General features: G+C 45.5%; 1 protein-coding gene across 1 annotated transcript in view; it reads right to left on the bottom strand.

Moving 5' to 3' along the window:
- The window catches only part of CDCA7L (cell division cycle associated 7 like), a 42826-nt gene extending 29629 nt beyond the window's left edge, over positions 1–13197 (bottom strand). Inside the window, exon 1 of the mRNA XM_032401961.1 lies at positions 13058–13197. Coding sequence (XP_032257852.1) covers positions 13058–13081 — 24 coding nt within the window. The 5' untranslated portion in view covers positions 13082–13197. The remainder of the gene's footprint in view (positions 1–13057) is intronic.
- Positions 13198–13462: the final 265 nt, after the last annotated feature.

Below are 13462 nucleotides of genomic sequence, written 5' to 3'. Positions count from 1 at the left end.
CCAAGAAGCCGTAACAATTAAAAATATGCATTTGCACAAAACTTCAGAGCTCCAAAACATACAAAGCAAATGCTGACAGAAATGAAAAGAGAAATAGTTCTATAATAATAGTTGGACACTTCAATATCCCACTTTCAATAATGGATAGAATGAAACAGAAGATCAATAAGGAAACAGAGGAAGTGAGCAATACTATAAACCAATTCGAACTAACAGACATATATAGAACACACCAACCAACACAGTAGGATACATTTTCCTCAAGGTCACATGGAAAACTCCCCAGGACAGACCATATGTAGGCCATAAAATAAGTCAAAATAAATTTAAAACAGTTAAAATCATACAAATTATCTTTTCTGATCAGAATGGAATGGAACTAGAAATCAGTAACAGAAGGAAGACTAGCAAATTCACAAATACGTTGAAAATGAAACACCACACTGTCAAATAACCAAGGGGTTACCCCAAAGAAGAAATAATCACAACAGAAATTAGAAAATTGCACTAAAACCTACGCTATGCAGAGAAAGCAATGCTAAAAGGGAAATTTAAAGCTGTGAACATTTATATTAAAAAAAGATCTCAAACCAACAAATTTTACGCCATAAAAGAAACTAGAAAAAGTATAGCAAACTAAACCCAAAGATAACAGAAGGCAGGAAATAATAAAGATTACAGCAGATATAAATAGAAAACAGAAAACCAACAGAGAAATACCAACAAAACCAAAAGTTGGTTCTCTGAAAATATCAAAATTGACCAACTTTTAGCTAGACCACCTATGAAAAAAAGGTACAAATTACTAAAATAAAGTGGAGTCATCACTACCAATTTGACAGAAATAAAAAGGATAACAGAGTACTATGAACAATTGAATGCCAACAAATTGGGTTAGCTAGATGAAATGGATAGACTCCTAGAAACACATAACCTTCCAAGACTGACTCATGAATAGAAAACCTGATAGACTTCTAACTACTAAGGATTTGAATCAGTAATCAAAAGCCCTCCCCTCAAAGTAAATCCCATGACCCAGATGGCTTCACTAGTGAATTCGATTTAACTTTTAAAGAAGAATTAACATCAAACCTTCTCAAACTCTTTCAAAAAATGAAGAGAGCACTTCTTTAACTCATCCCATATGGCCAGTATTCCCGATACTGAAGCCAAACAAAGACTTACAAGAAAAGTACAGAGCAATATCCCTTGTGAATAGCAACGAAAAAATCCTCAACAAAATGCTAGCAAGCCAAATTCAGTTGCATAGTAAAAGGACTACACAAGATGTCCAAGTGAGATGTATTTCTGGCATGCAAGATGGTTCAACATAGAAAACAAAACACATGATCATGTCCACAGATGCAGAAAAAGCATGTGACAAAATACAACACCCTTTCATGATAAAACCAAACCAAACCAATCCAAAAAACAATCAACATAGAAGGAAACTTCAACATAATAAAGGTCACATATGAAAAACAGGTAACCCCAGGGGCTCCTGGGTGGCTCAGTCGTTAAGGGTCTGCCTTCAGCTCAGGTCATGATCCCAGGGTCCTGGGATCAAGCCTTGCATCGGGCTCCCTGCTCAGCGGGAAGCCTGTTTCTCCCTCTCCCACTCCCCCTGCTTGTGTTCCCCCTCTCACTGTCTCTCTGTCAAAAAATAAATAAAATCTTTAAAAAAAAAAAGAAAAGAAAAACAGGTAACCCCATACTCCAAGATGAAAGACTGAACATTTTCCCTTAAAATCAGCAACAAGACAAGGATTCCACTTTCACTACTTCAACATAGTATTTGAAGATCTAGCCAGAACTATTATACAAGAAATAAAAGGCATCCAAATTGGAAAGGAAGCAGTAAAATTATGTTTGCAGGTGACATGATCATTTATATAGAAAAGCTTAAAGATTCCACAGAACCTGTGAGCACTAATTAGCTAAGTCAATAATGTTGCAAGGTACAAAATCAACACATAAAAAATCAGTTGCATTTCTACAAGCTAACAATGAACAATTTGCTAAGGAAATTAAGAAAATTCAATTTGCCATAGCATCAAAAAGAATAAAACACTTAGGAATTAACTGAGGCAACAAGCAGTAAGACCACACTGAAAACTACAAAACATCACTGAAAGAAATTAAAGACAGAAACAGATGAAAAAGCATCACACATTCATGGATCAGAATACTGAACACTGTGAACATGACAATACTACCCAAAGTTATCTATGGATCCAATGCAATTCTATCAAAATCCCGGCAACATTTTTTCTGCAGAAAGGCCCTTCCCAAAATTCATGTGGAATCTAAAGGGACTCAGAATAACCAAAAAAAAAAAAAAAAAAAAATCTGTAAAAAGAAGAACTAGGGGCCCCCAGCTGGCTCAGTCAGTGGAGCATGTGACTCTTGATCTCAGGGGTTGTGAGTTCAAGGCCACGTTGGGTGCAGAGATTATTTAAACATAAAATCTTTGAAGAATAAATAAATAATAAAAAGAACCATGACAGAGGGCTCACACTTACTAATTTCAATGCTTATTACAAAGCTAGAGTGATCCAAACAGAGTGGTCCTAGCATAAAGGAAGCCGTACAGGGGCACTTGGGTGGCTCAGTTGGTTAAGCATCTGCCTTCCGCTCAGGTCATATGATCTCAGGGTCCTGGGATCGAGTCCCACATCAGGCTCTCTGTTCAGCGGGGAATCTGCTTCTCCCTCTCCCTCTCCCCTGTGCTGTCCCTCTCTCTCTCTCTCTTAAATAAATAAAATCTTAAAAAAAAAAAAAAGAGACCAGCGCAATAGAACAATGAGCTCAGAAATCAACATTCACGTACATGCAGATCAACTGATTTTTGACCAAGTGCCAAGACTATTCAATGGGGGAAAGGATGGCCTTTTCAAGAAATGATGCTGGGTTGGGCGCCTGGGTGGCTCAGTCATTAAGCATCTGCCTTCGGCTCAGGTCATGATCCCAGGGTCCTGGGATCGAGTCCCACATCGGGCTCCCTGCTCTGCGGGAAGCCTGCTTCTCCTTCTCCCACTCCCCCTGCTTGTGTTCCTGCTCTTGCTATGTCTCTCTCTGTCAAAAAAATAAATAAAAAATCTTTAAAAAAAAAAAAAAAAATGATGCTGGAAACTGGATATCCACACTGAAAAGAATGAAGCTGGATCCTTACCTTAACACAAGAACCTACAAAAAACCCAAAATGTATCCAAGACCTGAAACTACATAAGTCTCAGAAGAAAACATAAAGGAAGAAGTTCATGACACTGAAGTTGGCAATGATTTCCTGTATATGGCATCAAAGGCACAGGCAACAATAGAAAATAATAGATAAACTGGACTTCAGCAAAATCAAAAACTGTTAGATATCAAAGAACACTATCAAGAGATTGAAAAGGGCAACCTACAGAATAGGAGAAAGTATTTGCATATCATACATCTGATAAGGGTTTAACATCCAGAATATAGAGAACTCCTAGAGCTCAACACCAACAGCAAAACCCAATTTAAAAGAGCAAAAGACTTAGACACTTCTCCAAAAATAAAAAGATGACCAGTTAAGCGTGTGAAAAGATGCTCAACAACACTAATCATTAGGGAAATGCAAATCAAAACCACAATGAGATACCACTTCACATCCACTGGGTGGCTACTATTAAAAAAACAAAAAGCAATCAAAAACTAAAGATGAAATGTATGGTGATTAACATAATAAAATTTCAAAAAATAAAAAAAAAACAGATTAAGTGGTGGTGAATATGTGGAGAAACTGGAATTTCCGTGCAGTGTTGGAGGGAAGGTGAAACAAGGCAGCTGCTATGGCAAAAATATGGTAGCTCCTCAAAAACTCACACACAGAATTACCATGTAATTCAGTAATTCCACTTTAGATGTCCAAAAATACTGAAATCAGAGATTGTTATTTTATACCAACATTCAGAGAAGCATTATTCATAATATCCAAATGGTGGGAACAGCCCAACTGGCATGGATGGATGATGAATGGATAAACAAAATGTGGTATATACATGCAATGCATTATTATTCAGCCTTAAGAAGGAATGAAATTCTGATATATAGAAACATGGATGAACCCTGAAAACATTATGCTGAGCGAACTAAATAAGACCCAACAGGATAAATATTCTATGATTTCACTTCCATGTCTTACCTAGCCTAGTCAAATTCATAGAGACAGAAAAGGAAATGGTGGTGGAATGAGGGGGAGGGTGGGGAATGGGGAGTTAGTGTTTAGAGGATACAGAGTTTCGGATGAGGATCATGAAGAAGTTCTGGAGATGGACAGAGGTGATGGTTGCACAACAATGTGACTATACTTCATGCCAGTAAATTTTATGCTACGCGTATTTTACCACAATAAAAGAAAAGGCAAAACAAATGACCAACGTTATTTCAAAAAGAGATCATGTAAATGAGGAGAAACTTACAGACATGTATGTGCAGAGGCCTTAGAAGAGCTATCCAGGTGAGTAACAGAGGAACTAGAGCTTTGGCAGAGGTCCTAGGAGGGAAGTGAGCCAAACCACTTGGGAAATGCTGGGTGACTTCCTTTTCCAAAAAGGTCAGCAGACAGGAAATATGAAGCCAATGTCAAGATTTCACTGGACCCTAACAGACTGATTATCAAACTGGACAAGTCTGCTTTCCATGGTTTTCAACAAGGGGCTATTGGCATTCTGGACAAGAATGACTACTGCTTCCGGTGGGACTCTCCTGCTCACCACAGGGCACTTACTATCCCTGAACTCCAAACCCTTTAGTATAGGAGCACTCTCCTCACCCCATTACACTAGCAATCGAGAAGAAGCCCACAGATTTCTACTACCACCACAACCCCAGCTCACTCAGATGAACACCACAGAGTGAATCCAACAACTGAAATATGAGAGCCTGTGTGTGTCAGGATGTGTCAAGTTATAAAGCAGTAACAAACAATTCTAAGTCTTAAAGGGCTGAAACAAAACAAGGTTTCTCTCTTGTTCATGACCTGTTCCTCCCGGGCCAGCCAGGTGGAACATTCCACACTCTTCCACACTGTCCTCACACGGGACCTGGGCTGACAAAGAGGAAAGAAGACATGGCAAATGACGTACTGGCATTTAAAAATTCCACCTGGGGGCGACCTGGGTGGCTCAGTCAGTTAAGCATTCGACTCTTGATTTTGGCTCAGGTCATGATCTCATGGTCATGAGATCGAGCCCTGTGTTGGGCTCTGCGATGGGCATGGAGCTTGCTTAAGATTCTCCCTCTCCCCCCACCCGTCTCTCTTTTTCTTTAAAAAAAAAAAAAAAAAAAAGTCTTATAAAAATTCCACCTAGAAGTGACACACAACACTTCTTACATTTTATTGGCCAAGGCAGATCATGTGGTCTTGCCTTTTAGGAGGGCCAGGAAAATGCATTCCTCCCATTTACCCAGAAGGAAAAGAACCAGAGATCATTTGTACAGAGCCCTAACTGCTTCCCAGCTATGACTTAAAAGCATTCTGTGAGGATGCTAGGCCCACGTTCCTCACTGAAAGTTACTGAAGGGCGTGTTAGGGCTCAGTGTAGGCCTGGAGAGGGTACCACCACTGGCGCCAGGCTAAGGAGCCCCAGGAGGGATGAGCCATGGGCGGGGGAAGCAATTTTTACACAATTTCAATGCGGTGTGAGGCATAGGATCATCACGGCAGCAAGTGCAGCAGGGCAACTGACCCGGCAGTGAGGGGTACCGGTCACAAAGTCTGCGGGCAGCCTCCAGGTCAGCCGCGTGTCCACAGCCGCAGGGCGGAGTCAGCCTCAAGGAGGACTTGCAGTAGACGGACAGGTGGAAGCAAGAACGTGGAGAACGGGGGCGCCTGGGGGTTCAGTCCGTTAAGCGTCTGCCTTCGGCTCAGGTCAAGATCCCAGGGTCCTGGGATCGAGCCCCGCATTGGGGGGGGGCCTCCCTGCTCAGCGGGGAGTCTGCTTCTCCCTCTACTTGCAGCTCCCCCACTTGTGTGCGCATGTGCTTTCTCTCTCTCTCTCTCTCAAATAAATAAATTCTTAAAAAAGAAAAAAGTGGAGAACAGGCAGGCAGGGGGAGGCAAGTGTCCCTGTGCTCGCTCCCAGGAAGCGCTGAACAGACCCTCACAGGGACAGGAGTGTGGGGGAGGGATCTTCATCCCACCGCCCCGCCCTGAGAGCCTTGATACTGGGATCCTCTGGCTACACGGCTGCCCTGCTGGGGGCGGGGGGGGGGGGGGGGGGGGGGGGAGACAAACAGGGGCGGGGGCAGAGACGTGGCCGAACAATCCCTGACCGCGGCCGTTCGGGCTGCTGACAGCACTTAGCCCCTGGCACTGTGCCGCAGTGAAGGTGCACCCTCCCCGAGGGCGGCCTTTCTCAGGTCCCATCACAGCCAGGGAGGACGATACACTTGGTGCGATGGAGGTCCTGACGACGAGGAGCTCTCAAGGGGATGCTGAAGCCGCAGTGTGGTCAAACAGAACCAGGGGGGCTTTGTTTGGTGAGGTCGGCCCAGGGCAGCCTTACGTAGGAGGCCCGTGTAAGCACGGGAATGCCTTCAGTTATTTTAATTAAAAACCTCCCCCAATAAAAAATGCCTGGGACCAAGTGTCAAGAAAAAAAAAAAAGAATTAAGAATAACCAGTAATTTTAAATGCACTTTTATTTTTCTTAACTTCCCATTTTAAACCAGCGTTATGGAGAACAAAATAAAGGCACTAGACATTCTGCATTTAAAAAAAAATATGCTTAGGGATTTTATTTCAACATCAACGAAAGTGTTTTGGTTTGGTTTTTGTTTCTCCATTTAACTACCCTCAGAGTCGTGGAGCTTGCAATAGGAAGATACTATGGGGTGGGGGAGTAGGCATGGAGGTTATCTTTTCTGTTTCAGGATTTATTACAAGGATGCTCTCCGCACAGTACACTCAGCCCGCAATCCCACGCTTCTCAAACTGAGGAGCTCAGTGACAGCCGCAAGGCTTTCAAGATCACAGGTGGGACAGGGGAGGGGACTTTTTCTCCCAGGAGAGTAATTTTAAAAATCCTTTTTGTGTTAAAATAAACAAACATATATTATGGAATAGAATGCAAAATAGGCCTAACTTTAAAAGATAGAACTGGAGATGGATGAAAAAAATCCCCTGCACAGACAGGGTGGGGCTGCCGCACCTCCGGGCTCTGGGGCAGGCTCGGACTGGCCTCCGCACTCAGTCTGACAGAAGGATCTGAGAAGCTCCCCTGAAGGATGCTGCAGCGGGTCATAACTCATACTTCCTCTCACTACACGATGACAGCAAGAAACCTTTTTTTTTTTTCAACAAATATTTAGCACCTGCTATATGGTGGGCCCTGCACACTCGGGATAATTATCATTTTGGCCTGCCACATGATTGAGGGTCACCACCTTGGGGTAAATCCTAGGGCCCTTCTAACAGAGGGTTAGGTCTACCAGCAGGCAGCCGAGGGGGGGCCAGGCCAGGCTCTGTGCCAGAAGACCCAGATGCCAGAGCGCAATCACAAACGCAAGGGACTCTCCAGGTCCGTAGGGCCCTCCTGCCGCAGAGGTTTAACCATGGCGGGCTGCCCCAACAGCCGTGCCGCCGCTCTGCAGGGCTTGGGGGGAATGTCAGAGGGGGTCTGTGGGAAGGGATCCCTGGACCATGCCCAGAGCAGGGGGTATCCCTACAACCGGAAGGGCATAAGACGCCTGGGCAGTCGTCACCCACACCCCTGGGCAGGCTGGGCAGTCTGAAAGCACAGGCTTTGGGCCTGATTCGTAGGGATTATATATGCTATTTTTAAAACATTTTAAGTGCAACGGGAAGTGCATATAGCTTACGCACACAGTCTGGTCAAGTTTTACAAACTGCACCAACCCATGATAACCAGCACCCAGATCCAGAAATACATTCTTCTCAGCTCTTAGAAACCCCTTATTAGGAACCTACGGTTTTACCTTTAGACATCCAACCTTCAATGAACACCTATTTTCAGACACCTAGGAGATGATTTATAGTTGAAATAAGCAATACAAAAGAAGGCAAAACAAAGTGATTCAGCACCACATGGGAGAGGAGCTCAGAGCAGGGTATCCCCGCCCTCCCGCATCCACGTGACCAACTTGCAAAATGCGGGGACAGCCCAAGCCACAGGCACTGTCACTATGCGTCCATGAGCACGTGCTTGGGTCTTCCTGGTTTCCTAGGTGGTAAACAACATACCTCTAAGACGACTCTCCACCTTCCCCCAAACCAGAAACACACTGCGAGGTGTTCTAGGTTCAGGAAGAAAACACTGTTTCAGTCCAGTTGCAGGCGAGCCCTGGTTCTAACCTGAGTAAACACTGCTTTCTCTTGGCTAACACAGCACGATAAAGGGGGGAAACATTGTGTCAGAGACTCTGATCCAATGCAAAGCAGGCACATTCCTTCCGGGAGACAATAAGTACATGATAAAGAAACGTGGACGCCAACACACGGCACAAGGCACGTACCACCCCAAGACATCTACTGCAAAGTTCCTTCTAATCAAGAAAAAAATTTTCAACAGCAAAGTACATGAAATACACACCTCAGGGAAAGGCCGCAGTAATTAAAAACGAAAACCGTGAAGACCTCCGAGCTACTCAGAAATAGCACTGAGAGTGCTAAAGACAGCAGAATTCAAACTGCAATCATACTGCAAAATTGGGCACAAATGGTGACTAAACACAGGCAAACACTGGATGGGAAAGATCTAGAAAATGACACCCAGGGAGTAGGGGAGGTAGAGCAGTAGTTCCAACTTTGTTTTTATTTCAGCTGCTATGAACAGGATATTACTTGGACAATACAAAACTCATCTAAATACCATTACTGTGTAAAAGCCTTCTGGATCGGATTCATACTCCCAGGCTGACTTTTACAGTCAGTATCCAAGGAATCCTGTCCAAAGTCTCATCTGGCCAGTTTCTAAAAAAGAACCAGACCAGCTGCTGTTAATGCCCCAGCCCTTCTAGTTAAAGGGAGGAGCAAAGGTATTAGGAGAAAACCCCAAAGCGCTGACAACCCCTTGTATTTAAATACTACATTATACTTAGCATGTCCTTGATCAACTCAATGGCACTGTAAGCTGGACAAAGATGTCTATCCTCCCAATGTTATTTCCATGAAAGTTGTGTGACTTGCCGAGATCCCGTGAGTCTACTGGCCAGTCAGTTTGTTCTCTCTCTGAATCTTTTTAAATAGGATAAGGGGACAGAATCCTGGCTCAGCCCCTTCCTAGCTGGGCTGCCCAGAGCAAATGGCTCTACTTCCCCTTTCTTTAAAATACAGATAATACAAGCCATTTTGGAACTACAGTGAGGATTCAATCTGGTAAAAGGAAATGATAGTTTCTGGGGGCGGGGGGGGGCAGGATGGCTCTTCAGGTCTTCTCCCATTCCCAAAACCCAAGGCCTTGCAGATCCCCAAAGCACAGCAGGAGCCAGCTGAGTTCTGGCAAAGGCAGAAGAGGCAAGGAGTTCCAGAGTGACCTTAGTACCCAGCACATAATAAGTGCTCAAAGAATATCTGACAAATGGACTAACCCAGCCAGGGAGCCTTCTGTCATCAGTTGATGATTAAGAAGAACAGGCAGGAAGCCATCCGCTATCTGAACTCAAACTCTGGCCCCTTTAACTTTGAGACTACAGCGTATTTTTGCACTGCATACAGATGGTAGCATTTACCACCGTGGAAGACAAAGTCTCCTGCATGTTATCTTCAGCTGTATTTACCAAACATGCCTCTGCGTGGTCCTATTTAAAAAGATTCAGAGAGAGAACAAACTGATGGTTACCAGAGGGGAGCTGGGTGAGGAATGGGTGAAAGAGGTAATCGGGATTCAGAGTGCACTTCTCATGATGAGCCCTGAGTAATGTACACAATTGCTGGTTCCCTGTATTGTACACCTGAAACTAATACAACACTGTTTATTAACTATACTGGAATTAAAATTTAAAAACTTAGAAATAAAAATAAAACATTCAGAAACCACTGCTTTCCAAAAAGAAAAGAAAATAGTCCTACTAATATTGTCTTATCTCTATTAGATAAGGCTCCTCCATCAGCCTCTATCAATCCCACTTTGGTGAATAAAGCTATGTCTTTTATGAAACAAAATCGTATCTTGGAAGTAAAAACTGTAAACTGTAGCTCAGAGAAAGTGCTGATGGGTAAAGAAGAACTCTCAAGAACAGTTTAAAATGAACATGTCTATTCTATTTGAATGGCTTTATTGATCTTTTTCATTAATTTATTGTAATATTCATAAACGGTTTTAAGTCCCATAATTATCTCACGGATTACTGTCCCATGCGCCTGACCAGATCAGAATTGCTGTGATCTCTGAAATTCCTCATTACTGAGAATTTAGTTCTTCAAGGCAAATCACTGTACTTGTCCTTCCAAGAAGTCACAAACCATCCCCCTCTGTGAGCAGCTTCTGCGGCTCTGGGCATACACATTCGGTCAGAGAATGAGAAGAGGACACTTTGTAGCTATGAAGTCAGCATCAGAGAAATTCCTCTTTACCACTCCAACAGCATGCTCCATACTATTCCTGAGACCAGTTAGCTTCATTTCCTTCTGTGCGAGTCCAACCTGCACCCCAGAGCAAGAAGAGAGTAACAGGACAACAGTGACATCCAGGACCTGCTGGGTCCTCTGCTAGGAGGCGGAGGTAGTCTCATCTTCCAGAAATTCTGAGCTGCACTGCTGAGAGCTCTCAGAAAGGGACCAGACCCTTGCCTTGAGTATTACTCCTGTCGTTCGACATAAAGACACAAAGACTCGGTGGTCAGCCCAACAAGGACTACATCCTTGGGAGCTGTGGTCCTGGTCAGTGGACATCAAATCCGACACACGGGTGAGGTTGCAAAAAAGCAGAAGCTAGAAAGGACGTCGGTTCAAATCACGGTCTTCTCATAACATCAGGCCTAAGCTGCTTTGCTGGAAGCCCCTCCCGCTCTGCCCCTTCCAAGGGATGGAAATTCTATTTACTTTATGTGTGAGAGTAAGAACCACTGAGCACTAATGCTGCCTCAGGCGATTCATCACACTGCTTTATTCATAAGGCTGGGGTACAGGGTAGAACCACACGGATTTAACATCTTGCTGTGCCTGAAATGTTCATTAAGGGCTCTTATCTGCAGTCACCTGCCCACCCCACTGAACCTCTCCACTAATTTAAAGAGTCTATAATCTGCTCACATTTAAATTATGATGAACAGGAACATTTCCACTGGAAAAAATCGTCATGCATCTTAATTTGTGCTGCCAATTAGGTCTTTGGAAAAGGGGGGAAAAAAACCTGATTATCTTACATATAGTAATTTGCCCTAATTGGTGCATAATGGGTCAGATATAATTTGTGGACTACCCCCACATGGTAAATTGTTTATTTAACGTTTTAGAGGTACCAAAAATTAGCCTTGTTATTTGATGGTAAAAAGGTTCACTCCCAACCACACATTCTGGGGACATTTTAAATCTAAACATGAACTGTGTATTTAAGTGGTGGAAGTACAGTTTGAGCAGAACAACAGGTTTCTAGAGTCCTATATTATCAAGATACACTGATGAAATTCACACGTGGCTCGAAGCTCCTTGAAGAAAGGGTTAAGTCCTAGAGAAATCCAAGCCTCCTAGAAGCAGAGGATATTAATTCTATGGTAAAGGTCAGTGAAAAATAAAACAAAAACAAAAAACTAACCCTGTCTCAGTCCTTACTCTTGTTCCTTTTCCGTGCTTTTAATACCTCCCCCTCATTGGGGAAATTTAAAAACTGTACTCTTTCTCATCAACATCCGCAACAATTCTTTCTCAAATGTCTACTTTCAGGAAGCCCTTCGGACATCACTAAATGGCCAAAGCGACCAACCATTAGTGGCTCTGTCTTTAATTGGCACCAGGACCCAGGCAGGTGATAACGGCCTGGGCTCAGGCACCACTGAACTTGCTGGGTCGCTTCGGTCTTCCAAGGATACGCCCGGAGCCCCGCCTCTCTTTCCGAGGCCCAGCACCCAGGTGGAGAAGAGGTAAAACATTACCAGTCCAAGGTAAAGTGGAAGCGGTGAGTCAAAGGCACTCAAAAAAGCAAGAAAAAAATCCAACCGTCACAAAGCCTCTCTCGGGGCTCCCACATGCTGCTTCCTTCCCTTTCTAAAAGTTTTATTTTTAGTTCATTTTTAAAAAGTGGGTACTGCTTACTTCTGAAGATACTAGGTATATTCGTTAATAGAAAGTAAGGGAAAGCTCTTTTAAGAAGTAAAATAGAAAACTGAGGTCACGTTCACATTCCCACCACCTACTGAAACATTTGGGGGGGGTACTCTCAAGTGTTTGTATATGAGATTTTTAAAACACAGTTTGGGGTCCTGCTGTGTTTACGGTTTGTGATCTCGGGGCTTTTTGTTTTTTAACTTGGCCTCATGACGTTGCCATTTCCCCCTCCAGGTGGTTTGAAATTCCTTAAAAACACTTACAAAAGTTCTAGAACAAATACAAGAGCAATTCCTTGTAAATTACACTCCCTCATCCAAGCTGAACCGGACTCCCGGCAATTTTTTAGAAAAATTACACTTTTCTTTAACTTCCCCATCTCTGTGCCAATTCCCGGAGAAAATGGGGGGCGCGCACCAGAAAAGCTCCCCGCACACACCGCCCCCCGCCCCCCCCGCGCCGGATCCACCAGCGCTGCAAAGGCAGGCGCTACGCCCCTGCTGCCTCCCGCCCGCACTTCCCTCGAAACGCGTCCACTCCTGGGGCTCGCGGCCCCAGCGGCCCGGCCTGCGACCCCCCGGGACCGAGGCGACCGCCGCGCGGGGGGACGCCCAACCTCTCCAGTCCGGGCCGGCGCAGCGGTGACCCACCGCGGACACCTGCAGGGCGCGGCCGCTCCGGCGTTCCCGGGGCGAGGCTGGCCAGGTCCACAACGCGGTGGCCAAGGGCCACGTTTCCAGCCCAAGGCGGGGAGGAGGGCCGGGCGCAAAGGGCAGGCCGGCCGGGCTGCGGCGGGACCCTCACCTCGGAGCGAGACGCCAACTCCATTCTTCCCACCCGGACTCCGGCCTCCTCCTCGCACGCGGCCACGGGAACCTGGCTCGCCACGGGCCGGCGCACGCAGAACACCCGCGGCCGCGCAGCCCGCGCGCTGCGCCCGGAGCTCCGGCGGGCCGGGGGAGGGGCGCACTCGGCGCCCGGGACAGGGGGAGCGCGCCGCGCCGTCCACTCGGCGCCGCCGCGGCCGGCTGCGAGCCTCGGGTCTCGGACCAAACTTCGCGACCGGGGAACTTCGCTTCGCCCGCGGCGCGAGAGGGGGCTGCAGATGGCCGCGGCCCGCGGCGGCTGCCGGTGCGGGGGCCCCGGGCTCCCCCCTGCAGCGGAGGGAGGGAGTGGAGCCGTCCGGCCGGGTTTCGCGCGGGAGAAATG

This window comes from Phoca vitulina, unplaced genomic scaffold (genome assembly GCF_004348235.1).
Source record: "Phoca vitulina isolate PV1807 unplaced genomic scaffold, GSC_HSeal_1.0 scaffold4, whole genome shotgun sequence".
Lineage (NCBI taxonomy): Eukaryota > Metazoa > Chordata > Mammalia > Carnivora > Phocidae > Phoca > Phoca vitulina.
This window is presented reverse-complemented; position numbering and strand designations above follow the sequence as displayed.